General features: G+C 39.8%; 1 protein-coding gene across 1 annotated transcript in view; it reads right to left on the minus strand.

Moving 5' to 3' along the window:
* The window catches only part of MTMR7 (myotubularin related protein 7), a 115652-nt gene that overhangs the window by 61145 nt on the left and 34789 nt on the right, over window positions 1-19718 (minus strand). Inside the window, exons 2-4 of the mRNA XM_023216611.1 lie at window positions 13404-13526; window positions 11048-11210; window positions 1822-1979 (exon numbers count right to left, since the gene is read on the minus strand). Coding sequence (XP_023072379.1) covers window positions 1822-1979; window positions 11048-11210; window positions 13404-13526 — 444 coding nt within the window. The remainder of the gene's footprint in view (window positions 1-1821; window positions 1980-11047; window positions 11211-13403; window positions 13527-19718) is intronic.

Here is a 19718-nt window from a genome sequence, read left to right on the forward strand (position 1 = left end):
AAGTTGAGATATATGGTGTGTTTGTACTGGGCCCAGGAAGTTGAGATATATGGTGTGTTTGTACTGGGCCCAGAAAGTTGAGATATATGGTGTGTTTGTACTGGGCCCAGGAAGTTGAGATATATGGAGGAATGTGTTTGTACTGGGCCCAGGGCTGAGGAATGTGTTCTTTCAGGGATCCGGAGTTTGAGACTGCAGTGAGCTATACCGCACGGTACTCTAGCCTGGGTAACAGAATGAAACCCTGTTTCTTTAAAAAAACAAACAAACAAACAAAAAAAAGAACCGCAAGAAAATCCCTGTGACAAGGTCAAGAAAATAATCAGAATTCAAAATATGTAACTGGAAATGGTCATTTATCAGGAGATAAAATACAAATTGTCAATCAATATATAAAAAGCTACAACTCAAGAAATCAAGATACAAAGATTAAATTAAAACAAGAAATCACTCATCCCACCATCAAGGTACCAAAAGATTCTTAAAAACTTTAACTCTTTGCTGGTGAGGGTATAAGGAATCAAGCATTCACATCTGAGAATTTACAGAAATTGCTGCAACCTTTCCAGTTATTTTTGACAACATGTACAAAACTTTGTGTAGGTGTTTTGACATAAAAATTATATTAAAATTCTATCTTTTAAAAAATTAAAATATGGACAAAGGTATAGTTACCAGGATGTTCTCCATTATTTAAAATAGTAATAAGTAATGACAATCTAAATGTCTAAAAATTAGAGTGCACGTAGATATTAGTTGATACAGCCATATTTAGATAATACTCTGCAGTGTTTTAAATATATTATAAAATATAATTACTGACAGAAAAATGTCACAATATGTATGTGAAGAAAAGCAGAATATAAGGCACATGTGATGATTCCATTTTTGTTATGTATGTTTAAGCAGGTTTGTGTGTGCATACATAAAAAATTTATATATACATAAAAATCCCAGAAGACTATTGGCCAGATATAACAACAGTGGCTATCTCTGAATGATGGCAGTTTTAGGTGATTTAACATCCGTTTGCTCTATGTTTTCCAATTTTCAATAAATGAATATGCATTACTTACATAAGAAAAAAGTTATCAAACTATACAGATGAGAAAACAACTGAAGGAAATTTTAAAACGTAAGAATGTTTTGAAAATGGGATGGTGGTTTTCTTATTTGTTTTTTTTTTTTTTGCCTTTTGGAAACTCTCTAGGATGTTCTCACAATACTTTTGTTACTTAAATATCTTAAAAATTAATAGTGAAACCACCCCTGATCTGTAAGCCTGTCATTAAGGAGAAGACGGGATTAATTCTGCCACTCTAGCTTCCCTGCCTCTCCATACTCCTTCCTGTGAGTGTAGCCATATTTCTCTAGGGAAGCCTCTTGGTGACCTTGTGTACCAAGCAAGGGCTCAGTGAGCACACAGAGGAGCTGGTGCCAAACTGCCATCAGAGTCTCCCTGACTTGCCCACTAATCACTCACTACACTATAAAAAGACCTGATGGGAGAATGAATCCTGGCCAGCTCTCCCACCAACTGCCTGTCCACAAGGCCTGCCCCCGGCCTCTCTGGGTTTCAAGTTCTGCAACCATGCGATGAAGGGTCTAGAAGCGGTGATCTCTATGCTTCTCTGGTTCAAACGTTTTAATTCTAGGTCCGGGTTGGAAATACAGCTGGCACTAACCAAGAGACACCTGGAAATCCACACGTGGATATCTACAAAGAGCTCTAAAACCTAAAGGAGATAAAAATAAAGGTGTGCTAAGCTGGCTGAAATCCTAATTTCCTGTGGCTTCAGTGTTTGCGTTTCACGCACTCACTCTGTAGTCTCTATTCACATCGCTGAGTTGCCAGTAATGGTTAGGGAGGCCCATCCGCTGGTATTCTTCACTAAGATCAACCAGCACCCAGCCTTGCTCTCTTTCTTCTTTATCCAGCATGGGGTTGAAGGAAAAGCAGTATAACTCCTCATATTTCACTGCAAGAAAAGGGAGGATGAAGTTAAATCAAGCTTAGTCAAAACCAGAGCCAAATCTCCCTGAAAACATTCTGTCCCATCTGGAATGCCCTGAGAGGCCATCCCAGCCCCCACCTCCAGCACACTCCTGGGGGCAACCTGTGTGCAGTGGACAGGGCCCCCCACCTCCTCCCAGCAATGACGAGATGACCTTGGGGTATCTGAACTCGGCAGTACCTTCTTTCCTTTTAGAACACACGGACATCTCCATTTTGTGCTTTTGTTGTTGCTGTTGCTTTAAAAGCAAATATATTTTCCAGACCACACAAAGTATGGAACATAAAAATTCAGAACACATGCATTGATTAGGCATCAAGATTCCATTTTTGTAATGCCTATCAAGCTTGGATTTGGGGTGGCCTCTCAGAGGCAGGCCCGGGCCCAGGCCAACTGCACATTTTCATGCTCACAGTGTTAAAAAAGAAAAAATAACAAAGTTGAAAAAACTCTGGAATATATTAAACATTTGCGTCAGAAACATCTGAACTTTAAACAACTACATAAATATCATAATTGTGCTGCTCATTTGCATGGGAGTCATTTAAAAAAAACAATTCATAGTGCAGAGCGCTGTGCTCCTGGGATGCAAACTGAAGGCCGCATCATGATGCGGCTTCTTTCAATCCCGCCACATTATCTCTGTCTTTACAGATTGCCTTTGATGCTTGTGAAGCCCAATAGCCCCACTGTTTCCCGCTCGCCAGTAAAATCTGGGATTTGATTTTCTTGCTCTGGTCTTGCCATTTAAGGGAAGTGTAGAGACCAGCGCTATCCAACAGAAACATAATGTGAACGATCTATATCATTTTAAATGTCCTTGTAGCCACATTAAAAAAGAGTTAAATTAATTTAACAATCTATTTTATTTAACCCAATATACCCCAAATCATTATCACTTCAACATCTGCATGATATAAAACTTATTAATATTTGATACATTTTGTTTTGTGCTGTCTTTGAAATTTCATGTGTATTTTGCACTTAACCACATATCTCAGTTCGGAGTAGCGCTGAACAGCTATCTGTGGCCAGTGGCTACCATCTTGGACACTGCAGATCTAAGCATTTCTGATGATGATAAAGGATAGCTGATACTCAGACCTTGTTTTGTTCCAGATTCTGCTGCAATTAAGAGCATTAATCCAGTTAGCAGGCAATATTGATGGTCCTCATTTTATCTACGAGAAATCTGAGGCAAACGAGAGGCACATTCCCTCACTCAGAGTCACACAGCTAGTAACTGGGAAGTCCAGGTTTAAATGAGACATCTGGCTGCAGAAGGCCTGCTCCTAATTGTAACACACCCTCCCCAAAGGCAGATCCTTCTCTCTTCTTCTTCTTCCTTCCTCGTTCCAGTCCCCTCATCTTCCTGTTTTTTCTACAAAATACATTTCTTTCTCATAGCTTTCCTAGGTCCTCCTATGTCCTTAGCATACTGATACCACTCAGTGTGAAGAATGTAAGTTTCCTAAACACATGTATGTGCAGCCCATTATAGGATCTCACCACCAGCAAGAGGCTGCAGCAACACACAGGCAGCCTGACATGAAAACTCAGGTTTCAAACTTGTTTTGATTGCTATTGAGATGACTCATCCACATGGAAGAGGAAAGATAAGAGTCATATTTTAAGCACCAGATTTCTTCATGTTTCTTGTAAGAAGCAACTGTGGTATGTCAGTGAGATAAATTATGTTCTATTTCAGTCTTTCTCCATGTCATGTTTCTAAACTTCAAAACTTAGAATACAGACTATTTGGACAAATAACAAAATACGCGCATCCAGGTACGCTCACACACAAACCAGAGCAGATGCTTTCTGTCAAATCAATTTCTTACCATCTTAGCGATGTTGCAGACAGCATGTGAAACTTCAGATCCTGTTCTGGGAACAGCTGGCTCGATATTGACACATCTTTTCCATCTCTAAGTACCATTTTCATGACTCAGGCTTCTGCTACCATAATGTTAACCACAAATGCTAGTTGTTTAGGATGCCAAAAGAGTCTCTTGAGAAAGCCTCGGTTCCCTCAGTGAAAGAAGCGCTACTGAATACAGGGTAATAATGGCAGTTAAGTTCTCTTTGTTAAATATTTACAAATAGTTTTAAAGGTAGAAGAAGAAAAACATCCTGTGACTACTGACAGTGTTCTATGTATGGGCTGATACCTGTTTCCACTGGGAAGAGGCAATGAAATTATCCATAAATTACAGCAAGAATAATTTATAACAGACATTAAGCAGATCACTCTTGAACTAGGAGACAATAGGATGGGTTGACACTGAAATTACGAAATTTTCCCTTTTTTAAGGAAAAGGGTGATCAACCAATCCTCATGCCCAATTTAAGGAAAATTCTACATGAGGGCCAGGAAAAGCCCATTTTTGTCAGCCAACACCGAGTCATGTGAGCTTCTTACCCACAGGCAAGCCCAGAAGCAGCCTGCAGACTGTGCCTACTCTAAGAAATCAAAAAGGGCCATCAGCACAGATGAAAATTTTACTGAATTGTTCCCATGTCATAATTTTCTGTTCCTTTCACTCTCTACTTTTGCCAAATACATAGCAGAATGTTCAGCAATTAGCTGGGAGGTAAGTTTAAAAAAAAAAAACAAAACTAGGACTTGAGAATCTTTATTTTTTTGCCTCCAGACTCTTAAATAATACATTGACGAATGATAGTTGTGTATATTTCTGGGGTAAAAAGTAATGTTATGATTTTTGACTACAATGTAGATTGATTAACTCAAGCTAATTAACATATACATTGCCTCAAGTGTTTAACATTTTTTGTAACGAGAACATCTGAAATTTACTCTCAGTGTTTTGAAATTTACACTTCTGAACTATTACCTATACTCAACACACTGTGCAACAGATCTCAAAATAAGACTTATTCCTCCTGCCTGAGGCTTTTGCACCCTTTGACCATCATCTCCCCATTTCCGCCACCCGCAGCCTCTGGTAACCACCATTCTACTCTCTGCTTCTGGGAGTTTAAGTGTCATAGATCCCACATGTAAGTGACAACATGTGGTATTTGTTATGTTGGGCATTTTCACTCAGCATAATGCTAATTCCATCCATGTTGTCACAAATAACAAAATGTCTTGCTTTTTAAGGCTGAACAGCATTCCATTATTGGTATATACCATGTTTTCTTTATCTCTCCATCCAATGATGGATACTTAAGTTGATTCCACAACCTGGCTACTGTGAATAGTGCTGCAGTGAACATGTGAAAATATGTAAGAGTAGATGTTTCTTTGACTTACAGATTTCCATCTTTCCAGTAAGCACTCAGAAGTGGGATTATTGAATCATATAATTCTGTTTTTTGTTTCTTGTGGAACCTCCATCTGTTTTCTGTACTAATTGACATTCCCACCAACACTGCATAAGCATTCTCTTTCCTCCGCACCCTTGCCAAAGCGTGGTATCTTCCATCTTTTTGGTAAAGGCCATTCTAACAGTTGCGAGGCGATATCTCACTGTGGTTTTAATTTGCATCTTCCTAATGATTATTGAGGTTGAGCGTTTGCTCATGTATCTGTCAGACGTCTTCTTTTGAGTATTCTCTTGAGGTCCCTTGTCCTTTTCTTAATCAGAGTGCTTGGGTTCTTTGTTTTTTTTTTTCCTATAGAGTTGCTGGAGTTCCTGACATCTTTTGGGTATTAATCCCTTATCAGGTATATGGCTTCCAAGTATTTTCTCCCATTTCCTTTGTTATGCAGAAGCTTTTTATATTTTAGACAAATCTTTAATATTTACAGAATCTAAACAGAGAGAAAGTATTTGCCTATTCTAGGAAGGTCATATCCCTCAGCTGATTTTCTACCCACTCTTAAAACAGGCATGTTAAAAGTTCCACTGGCTTTTCCCATCACAGTCTGAGCCAACAGACCCAACATAAAACATCTTTTGCTATTAGTGACCAGCAGCTTTCAGCAGGAAGTGCACCGAAGGCCTCACCCTAAGGGGACCCACCACACAAGAGCTCCTCCAATAAGAAGCAAATACTCAAAAGGCCTTTGGATTGTGGGAGTAAACTGAATGTGCATGTTTAACTTTTTAAAAAATTCAGAAAAAGCTAATATGGAAATCTTGGTATTTACAGTATCATATATTATCTACTTAAATCATATAACTAATGAAACAGGAGTCCAGCTTTAATGTTTTTCTACCCAGAAAGCAAAATGGTAATTTCTAAAATACTACACGAAATTAAGGATGAGTAACATTTTGGCTGTTTCTAGGAAGACCAAATCAGTGTTTCAGTTGAAAGCAAAGCTCAACCCAAGCATAGAGATCCATGTTTTGGCTGATTTTATTCTAACACCGGTGTTCACTGTGCTCCCCTTAACCTCGGGAAGCCTGTGGCACTACAGTGCACCTCAGTCTCTATTCCCCTCCCCTCTCCTTCACTCTCAGAAAACCCCACTTCGCACTTCCCACAGAAAATGCAAGACATCAGGTGGAAACTCTCAACTTGGAACCACCAGACGAATAAACGGGGCTGCGTCCATACACAATCTTTGCTCCTTCTCTCCCATATAAAGGAAAGGGTGCTCCTTCTGCCAAAATAAGGGAGAGATGTGGCTACAACAAAACATTAGGGAAGGAAGGAAAATAACCTAGCTTGTTCCCTAGGTACCAGGTTAAAGGTTATAAAAACAGAATATTTAGGATAAATATATGGAGGAATTGCCTCTCATTATAGACTAACTGGGAGAAGCAACAAATAATGTAACATTAAAATCAAAAGTATTTTAAAAATGAAAAGAAAAAACAAACATGAATCAGCGTCAGCAGAATGTGAAGGGTGGGAAAGGGAAGGGAAAACTTACCAGTAGTCATCAGGACATAGGGATGTGAGCTTTTTTTTAATAACCAAAGTAACTACTGAAAGCTAAATCGCGCCGGGCGTGGTGGCTCAAGCCTGTAATCCCAGCACTCTGGGAGGCTGAGATGGGCGGATCACGAGGTCAGGAGATCCAGACCATCCTCACTAACACGGTGAAACCCCGTCTCTACTAAAAAATACAAAGACCAGCCGGGCGAGGTGGTGGGCGCCTGTAGTCCCAGCTACTCGGGAGGCTAAGGCAGGAGAATGGCATAAACCCAGGAGGCGGAGCTTGCAGTGAGCTGAGATCCGGCCACTGCACTCCAGCCTGGGCGACAGAGCGAGACTCCGTCTCAAAAAAAAAAAAAGCTAAATTGCATCAAACATTATGCTGAATTCAGGCAACTTAAAATAACTGTAACTGAAAAACCATTGAGAGTGGGGTGAGAAGATAATACAGCTATTATTGGATTTTGCATATTTAAAATAAAAATGAGGGTGCCTCACCTTATCTGTCTATTGTAAACAAACAAGTGTTGAAATTAAATATTAGGACTGTTAAAGCTAACACAGCAGAAAAGGGTGCTATGCTCTGATAAAAAAGAAATTACCACTGCAAAAACTGCTTAAACATCAATGACTTAGATAGGGAACATAAAAAGTTACCAATTAAGCACATGAGACTACTTCAATCATGAGATTTTTTTAAAATAAAAAATATCCAAAAGAATTGAGGAGTGAGATTCTAAAAAGAAACTAGTTTAGGAAAAGGGGAAATATAAACAAAAGAAATTATTTAAGTGTTGAAGCACCCACAAACACTAAAGAAGGAAAGATAATTGATACAAAAAATAAACAGCAGGAGGCAAACTGGAGGGAAGAGAGGAGAGAGGACATGGGAAAAGCTGAAGCCCCCTGAGAAACAGGGGTCTTTTCATCAGAAAAGCTGAGATGCTTATTAATACATTCGATCTACAAGGTTAACTGATCTCATGTGAGCCACAGCCCTTATTTTAACCTAAGTTAGTTCTTTACCAAGAATGACAGAGCTTCCTGCATTTGGACATGTTATGTTTTGCCTGAGATCTTCTATAGTCCGTGACCAAATTCTTATCAATCTTTATTCACACAAAAAGCAAACCAATAAAATCTCTAATTTTTTAATAATTTGATTTACCCTTATACCAGAAATCCTAACTCAGTAAAGAGAGAATCTCAATATTTATTTTAAGTTGCCTGAATTCAGCAGAATGTCTGAAGCAATTTTGCTTTCAACAGTTACACGGGTTCTAAAACACCTCACACCTCTGTGTCCCTCTGCTGACAGTTGGAAATTTTTCTCTTCCCTTCCCCACCCTGTGCATTCTGCTGATGCTAAGGTTCGAGGTTTTTTCTTTCTTTTTTTTTTTTTTTTCTATTTTTAAAGTACTTTTGATTTTCATGTTAAATAACAGGAGCTTTGAAAATATCTCCTTCAGAAACCTGGACTTAAATGAATTCCCAAACATTTCTTCTTATGTAAAAACAACTGTTTTGTCCTCTACAGCAGCAGTCTACAACCTTTTTGGTACCAGGGACCAGTTTTGTGGAAGACAATTTTTCCGTGGATGGGGGTGTGGTTGGGGGATGGTGTCAGGATGAAACTTCCACCTCAGATCATCAGGCATTAGATTCTCATTAGGAGCACACAACCTAGATCCCTCGCATGTACAGTTCACAATAGAGTTCATGCTCCTAAAAGAACTAATGCCACCGCTGATCTGACAGGAGGTGGAGCTCATGCTTGCATGCCCGCCACTCACCTCCTGCTGTGCTGTGCTGCCCGATTCCTAACTGGCCATAGACTGGTACCTATCTGTGGCCTAGGGGTTGGGGACCCCTGCTCTATAGCACCTTACAGTTAGCTGGGTGTCCATAAAGAAACTGAAAATATGTGAACTTTGTTGGTGACTAACCAGAATATCGACAGACCTACATTGTACGACTAGAATTCAAAGTACACCTCCCTCACCAACCACACACATACACCTTTATTTTCATATTCTTAGAGGCAGTGGAGGGTGTATTTTATAAAACATCTTCAGATGGTTCTGAAAAGCCACCCCATCCCCCAGCTGAAGGCCATTGTTTCATGTCGAACCCCTTCCACATTTCCCCATCTCCCTCTAGGGTCAAAGTCCTGCTTCCAAAGTTATAGCCTATAATATGCCCTAATTTTAGCATTGCCTTTAACATTGCACTGTGAACTGCTTGTGTTCTATTTCGACTTCCCTCACTTATTAAAGCACTACATTTTAGGCAAACTGCCGTTTCTAATGCCCATGTTTCAAAATGCTGGCAATTCTTTTTAACTCCTCTTAGGTGATGGCTTTGATTCAATGAATTACTATGATTTCTTTTAGAAAAGGTAGCCAGTCAGATCTCTGGCTACATCTAACACCTAACTCCCAAACCTTCACCTTTTAAGGAAAAAGTATCCCTTTCAAAAATGGGGGAACACAGTAATTTCCCCCTCAGGGACCCTCACAGCGAGAGTCCTGGCACCCGCTGTCTCTGGGCCGTGACCCTCCTGGTCCCTGTGATTCACTCTTCCAGCTGCTCAGCCCTTTCCCGGTTCGCTGGGCTATTCCTAAATCCCATTAATCTGCTCAGAGCACATTTATCGCTCAGTACTTCCATTAATCAGTGACACAGAAACGGTTAGCACAGAATTCTCCTCACATTCTCTGCTGCGTGCAACCTAGTGTACATCTTCCCAGAACTTCTGTTCCAATTTTAGTGCACCCTCCAAAAAGTTCAACTGCTTTTCTGGCTTACTCTGCCATTCTTTTAGCGCACTTGGATGAAGAAGCCTCAACCAACTGCCTTTAGAGGGAAACAGAGTAAAGTAAAAATTACCAGATTTTGACAGCTCCCTGGCATTATTTCCATTCAGTAACTTTAGCTCTTAGCTACCTACAAAGAATATGGACAAATCATGATCCAACCAAATGCCTTGAAAAGTTTATCATTGAACTTCTTGTCCTGAATCAAAAAATATTTGGCAAAGTAATTATCAGCACATATCTTATTTCCTTTATTAACTACTTCTGTGTAACACAACTGTTATATAAATCATCTCTTTTCACTGTATTCTTCCAAGAAACAGAGAGTATATTTCTTTTAAGGAAAACAACACCACAACTCACACAAGCCACACACAGAGGCAAGAAACACTTCTTTTGAAGCGAACAGTAAGTTATAAATCTGAAGAGCCCAAGATGATGGCTAGAACAAGATAGCAATGGCGAGAACATATTTTTCAAATCCAAATGTTCTTCCCACTACATTAAGTTTTTTGTTTTTTTTTTTCAGGAGAATCAGCAGATCCACACTCTGAATAGTCAGTGATGCTAGTCTAGTTCTACTAACCTTGGAAAAAATAAATTATTATCAAAAAGTAATGGAGGGGCAGGCATGGTAGTTCATGCCTGTAATCCCAGCACTTGAGGCTGAGGCAGGAGGATCACTTGAGGCCACGAGTTCAAGACCAGCCTGGCCAACATTGCAAAATCCCATCTCTACTAAAAATACAAAAATTAGCAGGGTGTGGTGGCAGGCACCTGTAGTCCAGCCAGTTGGGAGGCTGAGGCATGAGAATCGCTTGAATCTGGCAGGCAGAGGTTGCAGTGGGCTGAGATTGTGCCACTGCACTCCAGTCTGGGCAATGGAGCAACAGTGTCTGGGGGAAAAAAAAAAAAAAAAAACCCAAGAAATAAAAAAGCAATGGAGACTAAACCTTAAAAGCCTCAAGAGGGAGAAAACTGCACTAGAACTGTCTGATAACATTTCCCACACAAAACAACTGGTCAGTTCTGTCACTGGCCCCATTCAAGGTGGCTTGAGTACCACAATATAAGGGCATAACATAAACACAATTTCACCCCAAAAGGAAAACATATAACCTCCACCAAGATTAAGTGATACTAAGACTCATGAAAGAGACCCACACAGTAAATAACTCGGGGGAGACTCTAAAAAACAAGAAACTCTGTATCAGATGATTATTCAGGCTTGTCCTCAACTGAGAACCAGACTGACACAGTCCCTAAACCCCTATCATTCCTAAGCACCATACAAATTCTTGAATGTGATTTGCGAATTTTTAAGAGAGGTTCCGTATTAAATGCCGAGTTCCTCTACCCTACCTGGCCTTGCAAGGCGTATCAGGGAGATGTACACGTCGTGGTAATCTCTTTCCTGAGGTATGATGAGCTGTATTATCTGAAAGTTCTTGCAGCGAATCAGCAGAGGGCATCCGGTAGCAGTTGTTGCCTGTTTCTCAATGGTGGAAATCTGACTGTGAAGAATCTAGAACCAAATGTTAATTTGCATAAGCTAAGCACAAATAACTAATGAATATGACAAGGACTAACATTTCATTGTGGCTCAAAGAATGACAAGAAGCACTCCCCACCCTCTAGCTAGCTCAACCCTTGCATTCAGATGACAAGCACTGAGATGTTCCAGGTAACAACCAACTTTCTAAATTTATAATTTTATTTTTCAATACCAAGCTTCCTGATATCCAGGATAGTTACTTTGAAGCAAATCATTCAGCATATAAATTTGCACAAGTCCAGGTAAGGAAACATTTTGGTGGTCAGATGTTGAATGTACTTAAATAGCTAAAATCAAACAAGGTCATGAGAAGTCAGTAAAATAAACTTCTGCAATCAACACAAGTTAGAGATGGCTCCGCTGGGAGGTGCCACCATGCTCCTTAATTCCACATGGAATGTTCGAGCTCTGTATCAACATGGGACTGTTGTTTTCTAAGCTGTTGGTGGTCGGGCAGGCTGCAAAAGAAGGAATTTATGTATCTTTTTATTTTTTAAATTAGTATTTTTATTGCAAATCATAGTTGTACACATTTATGGGCTAAAACGTGATGCTGTGATATATGAACATCATGTGGATGATTAAATCAAGCCAATTAACATAGTCATCACTTACCTATAGTTTTTTTTTTTAACAATGAGACCCTTGAAATTTACTCTCATAATTATTTTGAAATATACATTGAGTATGGACACCTTGCTGTGCAATACATTTTCCAGACTATTCCTCATGTCTATTGGAAACTTTGTGCCCTTTGATCAATATCTCCTCATTCCCGCCCTCTCCTCTGCACTCCCAGTGTCTAGTAAAACCATCGTTCTACTCTCTAAAGAGGAGATTAACTTTAAAGGAAATCATACTGAAGGGCATCTCCAGTGTCACAGGAGGGTCTCTGCTCAGTCTTCAATGGCAGCATTTTATTCTGTAAATTACCCCTCCACTAATAAGTGCCTGCCACCTTCTGCTAAAAATGTACCACTGTGCACGGAATATAGAAAAGGGAAATCTGGCCGGGCGCGGTGGCTCAAACCTGTAATCCCAGCACTTTGGGAGGCCGAGATGGGCGGATCACGAGGTCAGGAGATCGAGACCATCCTGGCTAACACTGTGAAACCCCGTCTCTACTAAAAAATACAAAAAACGAGCCGGCCGAGGTGGCGGGTGCCTGTAGTCCCAGCTACTCGGGAGGCTGAGGCAGGAGAATGGCGTAAACCCAGGAGGCGGGGCTTGCAGTGAGCTGAGATCCGGCCACTGCAGTCCAGCCTGGGCGACTGGGCGAGACTCCATCTTAAAAAAAAAAAAAAAAAAAAAAAAAGAAAGAAAAGAGAAATCTGCAATTCAGGGATGTCACGATTGGGTTGCTGAAAAAATAATAAGGCCAGGCACAGTGGCTCATGCCTATAATCCCAGCACTTTGGAAGGCCAAGGTGGGCAGATTACTTGAGGTCAGGAGTTTGAGACCATCCTGGACAACATGGTGAAACCCCGTCTCTACTAAAAATACAAAAAAGTCAGCCAGGCGTGGTGGCCCGTGACTGTAGTCCCAGCTATTCAGCAGGCTGAGGCAGGCGAATCGCTTGAACCCAAGAGGTCGAGGTTGCAGTGAGCCAAGATCGATTGCACCACTGCACTCCAGCCTGGGCAACAGAGTGAAATTTCATCTCAATAATAATAATAATAAATATCTAATGTTTTCATTAATAAGTAGCAGAAATACCTGATGATGAAACTCCTCTAGCTTTTTCTTTTTAAAATTATCAGAAAAGTTGAGACAACATAATAAAATGACCAAATGGCTGCATCATAGGACCCTACAAATAGAGAGTATGGCAAATGGAGCACTAGAGGATGGCAATGCTGAATCTGGCCTACTGACATTATTCAATCTCTCCTTGATAGCTGTGACAGGAAGCACTTGTATCTTCTGGCTATTTCTAAGTCTCTCTTTAGTGATGTTCAAATAATTCGGGTTTAAAATGAATAAGTATATCCAGTAGATATGACTACACAGGAAAAGGCCAAACACACATGCCAGAAACAGTTCCCTAACACCCAATCACCAAAAGCCCACTCATCTCACCCTGAGGAAAAACGAATGGAGGCCAAAAACTTTTTACTTCAAACAACGCAAAACAAGGAAAGCTAAAAATAAAAAAAGCATACCCATGTTTCTTTTCTTGTGTCAGGTGAATTTTCCACAAATATGACGTGAGTAGCCGTCAAATACAAAGTACCTAGAGCTGCTTTTTTAGGAGACACTCGATCTACCAAGCGGACATTTTCAACCTAGAGAAATCGGCATGATGAAAAGAGTTACCATAAAGCAGAAGAGCAAATCATAAAATAAATAAGAGGGTAAACTCATACTTACTCCAAAATGCAATTTTTTGAGAATTCCCCCAATAATAAAAACCAAAAAACATTCCCTTAAGTTAATCGGATCTCAGAGTATGATTCTGTATATTAAAAGATGAAAATTCACCAATTATGAAAATATGACTTTAAAGGTACCACAAAAGATTTGCAGACCCTATTAAAAATACCCTGCCTGAGTTTTACAATGGTCAACACTTTCATTTCATTGTAACTGTATAACATTTTCAATTTAAAGCAGAAAGCGTATGTGTTAAAGTTTTGAGTTTACGCTACATATGAATTACATTCTATGAAAAAGAAAACGGCACATGTTCCTATGTGTTTCTAAGTTGTAGAAATGGCCTTAAGGCTGTTTGCTTCCATATAGACTAGTAAGAAGTATAAACAAACATATGGGAGAAAAAAGTATCAGAGAAGTGTATGTAAGGAAAACATACCATTTCAAGATCCTTACAATCTTTCTAACGAATGGCATTATCACCACTCAGCTAAAATCCAAACTGCTAGAAGAGATTTCTAGAAACAATTTTTATCAAGCATACATCTCTTATATGCAGAGTAATTTCAAGGATATGTGCACTGAGATCATCCTAACATGAAATGTAATGGAAATGACAAGACAATTTCTACCGGGCCAGAGAAAACTGAAGCAATGATGACTCTAGTAAGACACGTCCACCATAACCACCGGAGGAACATTCCTGTAATGACCACAGGGCACAGCAATCCTGCCACTGCTAAGGATCAACCACCTGCAGAGAAACACTGACTCATCCCTCAAGTCAAAATGGTATTTGCTTCCATAAGGCAGCTTAGGAACTAATACATTGTTTTTGCTCCATTCTTCAGTTTAAACAGAAGCTGTGGGCTGGTGCAGTGGCTCATGCCTGTAATCCTAGCACTTTGGGAGGCCAAGGCAAGTGGATCACCTGAGGTGAGGAGTTCAAGACCAGCCTGGCCAACTTGGTGAAACCCCATGTCCCTACTAAAAATACATATATTAGCCTGGGGTGGTGGCGGGCGCCTGCAATTCCAGCTACTCGGGAGGCTGAGGCAGGAAAATCACTTGAACTCTGAAGGCAGAGGTTACAGTGAGCCAAGATTGTGCCACTGAACTCCAGCCTGGGTGACAGAGCTAGACTCCATCTCAAAAAAAAAAATAAATAGGCCAGGCACAGTAGCTCACACCTGTAATCCCAGCACTTTGATCATGAGGTCAGGAGTTCGAGACCAGCCTGGCCAACATGGTGAAACCGTGTCTCTACTAAAAATACAAAAATTAGCTGGGCGTGGTGGCGGGTGCCTGTAATCCCGGCTACTCGGGAGTCCGCGGCAGGAGAATCGCTTGAAACCGGAAGGCGGAGGCTGCAGTGAGCCGAGATGGTGCCACTGCATCCCAGCCGGGGCAACAAGAGGGAAACTGCGTCTCAAAAATAAATAGATACATAATAGAAGCTGCGGTCCTGATCTAGTTTAGGAGTCTCAGACTTCCCATCTACTCCAGGGCAGAACCAGGGGAGACCCAGGGGAGTAGCAGACCTCCTGAACATTCCTGGGAACACCAAGAGCAAACAGGACCCAAGACCTCCCATTGCCTCAGTCTCCTCTAAGCCCTTAGAGCCAAGCCAGCCCTCTAGGAGTAACTCTAGAGGGTCCCATCTCACTTCCTCCCAATTTTCAGAGATCTACTGAGGTCAATAAAGAATTAGGTATTATAAATATTTGCAGTCATGCAATTTACTCTGGAGCACTGTGAAATTCCTGAAGACTTGTGAAAGTCTATGTGTGTTAAAGACATTCATTCAACAATAGTGCCCCTCACCTACCAGCTTGTGATTATTTTTTTACAAGTATTCTTTTGTTACAGATATGCCGCACATTCTTTTGTATGGTTACCCATCATGGTGTATTTTTTGCAAATGGTGTTCATATCACTGGTTTACTTTCCTACTGAATGATCAGCATTTCTTACATATTTATAAGAACTGTTGATACAGTGAGGATAGTAGCCCAAGGCCCAATGAGTTTTTATAACTGCCTCCTTAGAAAACTTTTTTAAATTAATTCTAGTATAAATCTGTTGAATGTTCTGAGTAGACAAACATTTTCTGTAACAATTTGTTGCTTCCTTTGCAGTATTTATCTTTTTTCCTTGTATAATAGCATTAATTATAAACTTCAGAGTAACTATAAATAGCTTGGAGTCCACAGTCACTCTTGCATTGTTTTTCACTTGTTTAATAACAGCTTTGTTGAGATATAACTCATACACCATAAAATTCCCCCATTTAAATGTACTATTCAATGGTTGTTAGCATATTCACAGCACTGTATACACCATCATTGTGCAAACAACACACCTATTTTAAAACATTTCCATCACCACAAAAAGAAACCCTGCACCCATTACCAGTCACATCCCAGTTATTCCCCCAGCACTCCAGCCCTAAAAAATCAATTTACCCTCTGTCTCTTTAGATTTGCCTATTCTGAACATTTCGTACAAACGGAATCATGCAACCTGTCATACTTTGATACTGGTTTCCTTCACTTAGCAATCATGTTCTCAACCTATGTTTCAATCCAAGTTCACCTATTTGTAGAATGTATCAGTGCTTTATTTTTTGTTGCCCAATGATATACTATTATACGGATATATCATATTTCATTTACCCATTCATCAGTTGATAGACATTTCGGTTGCATCTACCTTTTGACGACCATGAATAATGCTGCTATGTACTTTTGAGCATACGTTCTTGTGTGGACATATGTTTTCATTTATCTTGGCCATACTTAGGAGTGGAATTGCTGGGTCATTTGATAACTCATATAGTAAGGCTTTTGAAGAGCTTCTGGACTATTTCCCAAAGCAACTGTGCCATTTAATATTCCCACCACCAATATACAAGGGTTCCAATTTCTCCACATCCTTGCTAACACTATTATAATCTCTCTTGTTGATGACAGTCATCCTAGCATGTGATCTCATAGTGGTTTTGATTTGCGTTTCCCTGATAGCTAACAATACTGAGCATCTCTTTACGTGCACCCATTTTTAATGGAACACTTACCATCTTTTACCACTGAGTTTGATGCTGATATTTATTATTGCATTGTGAAAGTGACCTGATCCTAGTTTACTAAGAATTTTGATTTTTAAAAATCAGAAGTGAATGTTATGCCTTTTTGATATGTACTTGGATAAATATTTGCTTTTTTAACTCTAGTCCTAAATTATCAATAACAGTAATAGATTTCTTAATCTTTCAAGGAGTCTTGTGTTCCTGGTGTATGGCCAACTTGGAATCACAACTAAGTAATTCATACATAGTCATTATGTATTGATATTTTAATATTCCTTGTATTTTCCCTGCCATAGTTGTTATTTTGTTTTTTTTCTGTTGCATCTATACTTTTAAGAGAGAATCTGCATGCCCTAGCCTATTCACGCTGCCTTTATCAAGTGAATTAACCATGGTTATGATTACTTCAATTAATCAGGAAGCTTTCAACATACAAAGTATTTATTAGTTGAAACAAGTATAGTACTTCTTTTTTTTATTTTTTTATTTTTATTTTTTTTTATTATACTTTAAGTTCTAGGGTACATGTGCATAACGTGCAGGTTTGTTACATATGTATACTTGTGCCGTGTTGGTGTGCTGCACCCATCAACTCGTCAGCACCCATCAATTCATCATTTATATCAGGTATAACTCCCAATGCAATCCCTCCCCCCTCCCCCGGCCATGATAGGCCCCAGTGTGTGATGTTCCCCTTCCCGAGTCCAAGTGATCTCATTGTTCAGTTCCCACCTATGAGTGAGAACATGCGGTGTTTGGTTTTCTGTTCTTGTGATAGTTTGCTAAGTATAGTACTTCTTTATACAGAAATAATTCTTTAATAATGCTTTCCAAAATTTGGCAATAGTTCCTACAGGTCCCAGAGCTGTCAAAAGCAATTTTCAAGATACAGAGGAGGAAAAAAGAAACAAGGAGGGAAACACCAATACTATGATTTCCCAGAGACACTAACAATTAAAAATGAGTTACAAAAATTAAAATTCAGTTGTCTTAGACACGCTATGAAGTCAGAAAGCACTGTTCAGGGACTACCCCACAGTTTATACTAAGACGATGAAAACAATCTAAAATGAAATAAATTCAGAGTTTGGGCACCATCTTGAAGACCCACTGACTCAATAATTCAGCGTTACCATTGGGCTAACTTAATTCTATCTCATCTATACATATAATATGCTGTACATAGTACAAAGTAATAAGGCCAGTTTTATACTTAGGGAGAGCTAAGACTTAGGAAACAACCAGCTTCTCAAAACGAAATTGTTGCAACTCATTTGCATGCTCCCAGGAACACTATGCTTAAGACACAGGAGGTATCCGTACTCTGAAAAAGGCTATGCACATCTATGCAAAAGGTATTACAATATATTATTAATTCTTGGATGTGCTTTATACATTCTGGTATTTCTAAAAATGGGACACATCTGATGATTGATGTGTAAGAAGCTATTGTGTCACTTCATTGGCAGTGCTTCTTCTTCTTTCGTGGTACATAAAATCTTCCTGCCTCTTAGCATCACTGACGTCTTAGATTTGTTGAAATATGCTAAATTTAGTCTTTAGCACATAAAATAATTGAAGCCATGGGACTAAAAAAGGTTACCCAGGGCGAGCAGGCAGAGTGAGAAGAGATCTGAGGAAAACCCAATGTTTAAAGGTCTAAATAAAGAAGAGGAATCAGCAAAGCACAGAAACAAACAAATGGACAGGTAGGAGGAAAATCAGAAGATTCTGTTGTCAAGAGGAAAGCAGAGGGAATATTTTAAGAGAGAGGGAGTGTCCGTGTCAAATGCTGCTGAAAGACGGAGTAGCGCAAGAACTTTAAGTTGCCCACTGGATTCAGGAACATGGGGGCACTGGTGGTCTTAGCAGGAAGGGTCCTGGAAGCACGAGGATCAGAAGCCATGAAAGAGCAGCTTGAGGTGCCAACTCCCAGGCACTGAGAAAGTAGATACCACTCTTTGCCAAAGTGGGGTTTGAGTAGGCAGAAGCAGATAGTCTGACCACTCGAACTCCACCCCGGAGCAGCAAGAGCCATGCTAGCTTTTCAGAAGCAACTGGCATGTCAAGACATTTTAAGGAAAGATGCCTATTAGTGCTAACAACCAGGCCATCTGCACTTGTGATACACACAGGAAATAAAATCACTCCATTAGGCGGGATTGAGAAATACATTTTAACGGATTAGAAGGAGATGGTTATCACTGAGCAAAGATATGTTTATCCTGCTTATGTTGTCTCTCCAGTCCTAACAAACTTTCGCCCCCAGCTTTTAGAACTTGCCTTTTTAAAAATTAGGAAACATGTACTTATTTATTTAATGTTTAAAGATTCGGAAATGTAACAGGAAGAAAAGAAAATCACCCCTAGGATCATAATCCAACACAAGCACGGTTAGTCTTTTGGGAAAAATGCCTATACCTCATTTTAAGTGTTTTTTTTTGGTTTGGTTTTAATTAGGTAGTGAAGCACCGCAGGAAATAATCCCCAGGGATGCGGTGAACAATCTAATCTAAATTGTCTGATGGCACCGTTTCATTGCAGTATCCACCCTTCCTTTGCCAAAATCTTCACAACAGTTGGCCATATACCATAATGCACTGATGGTTTGGAGGAGGGGAGAGTAATTAAGGAAGAGGTTGGTAATTAAGGAAGAGCTGTGCCACAAGCCAAGGACACATAAATGGATGGTGACTTGATCTGCAACCTGAACTAATTCAGAAGCAAATGATTATGCCAGAGGGGACTGTGAAAATGCAAAGCTCCATGGGAACCGGCAGAAATTCTGGGGAAAGCTTTGGACTTCTAAAGAAAAGAGAACTGAGGCATTTCAAAGAACTATGTCAAAGAACTCCACCAATATCTCATGAATCAGGCCAACCCCAGTTGTCAGTTTGTTTATGAAAAATCACCAAATAACAATAAAAACAATAACAAATATTTTTCGATATTTGATATCCATACGCTGTACAAGTACTTTATATACCTGAGCTGAAGTTAATCCCCATAGTAACCT

Source organism: Piliocolobus tephrosceles, chromosome 7 (genome assembly GCF_002776525.5).
Source record: "Piliocolobus tephrosceles isolate RC106 chromosome 7, ASM277652v3, whole genome shotgun sequence".
In the NCBI taxonomy this organism is placed as follows: Eukaryota; Metazoa; Chordata; class Mammalia; order Primates; family Cercopithecidae; genus Piliocolobus; species Piliocolobus tephrosceles.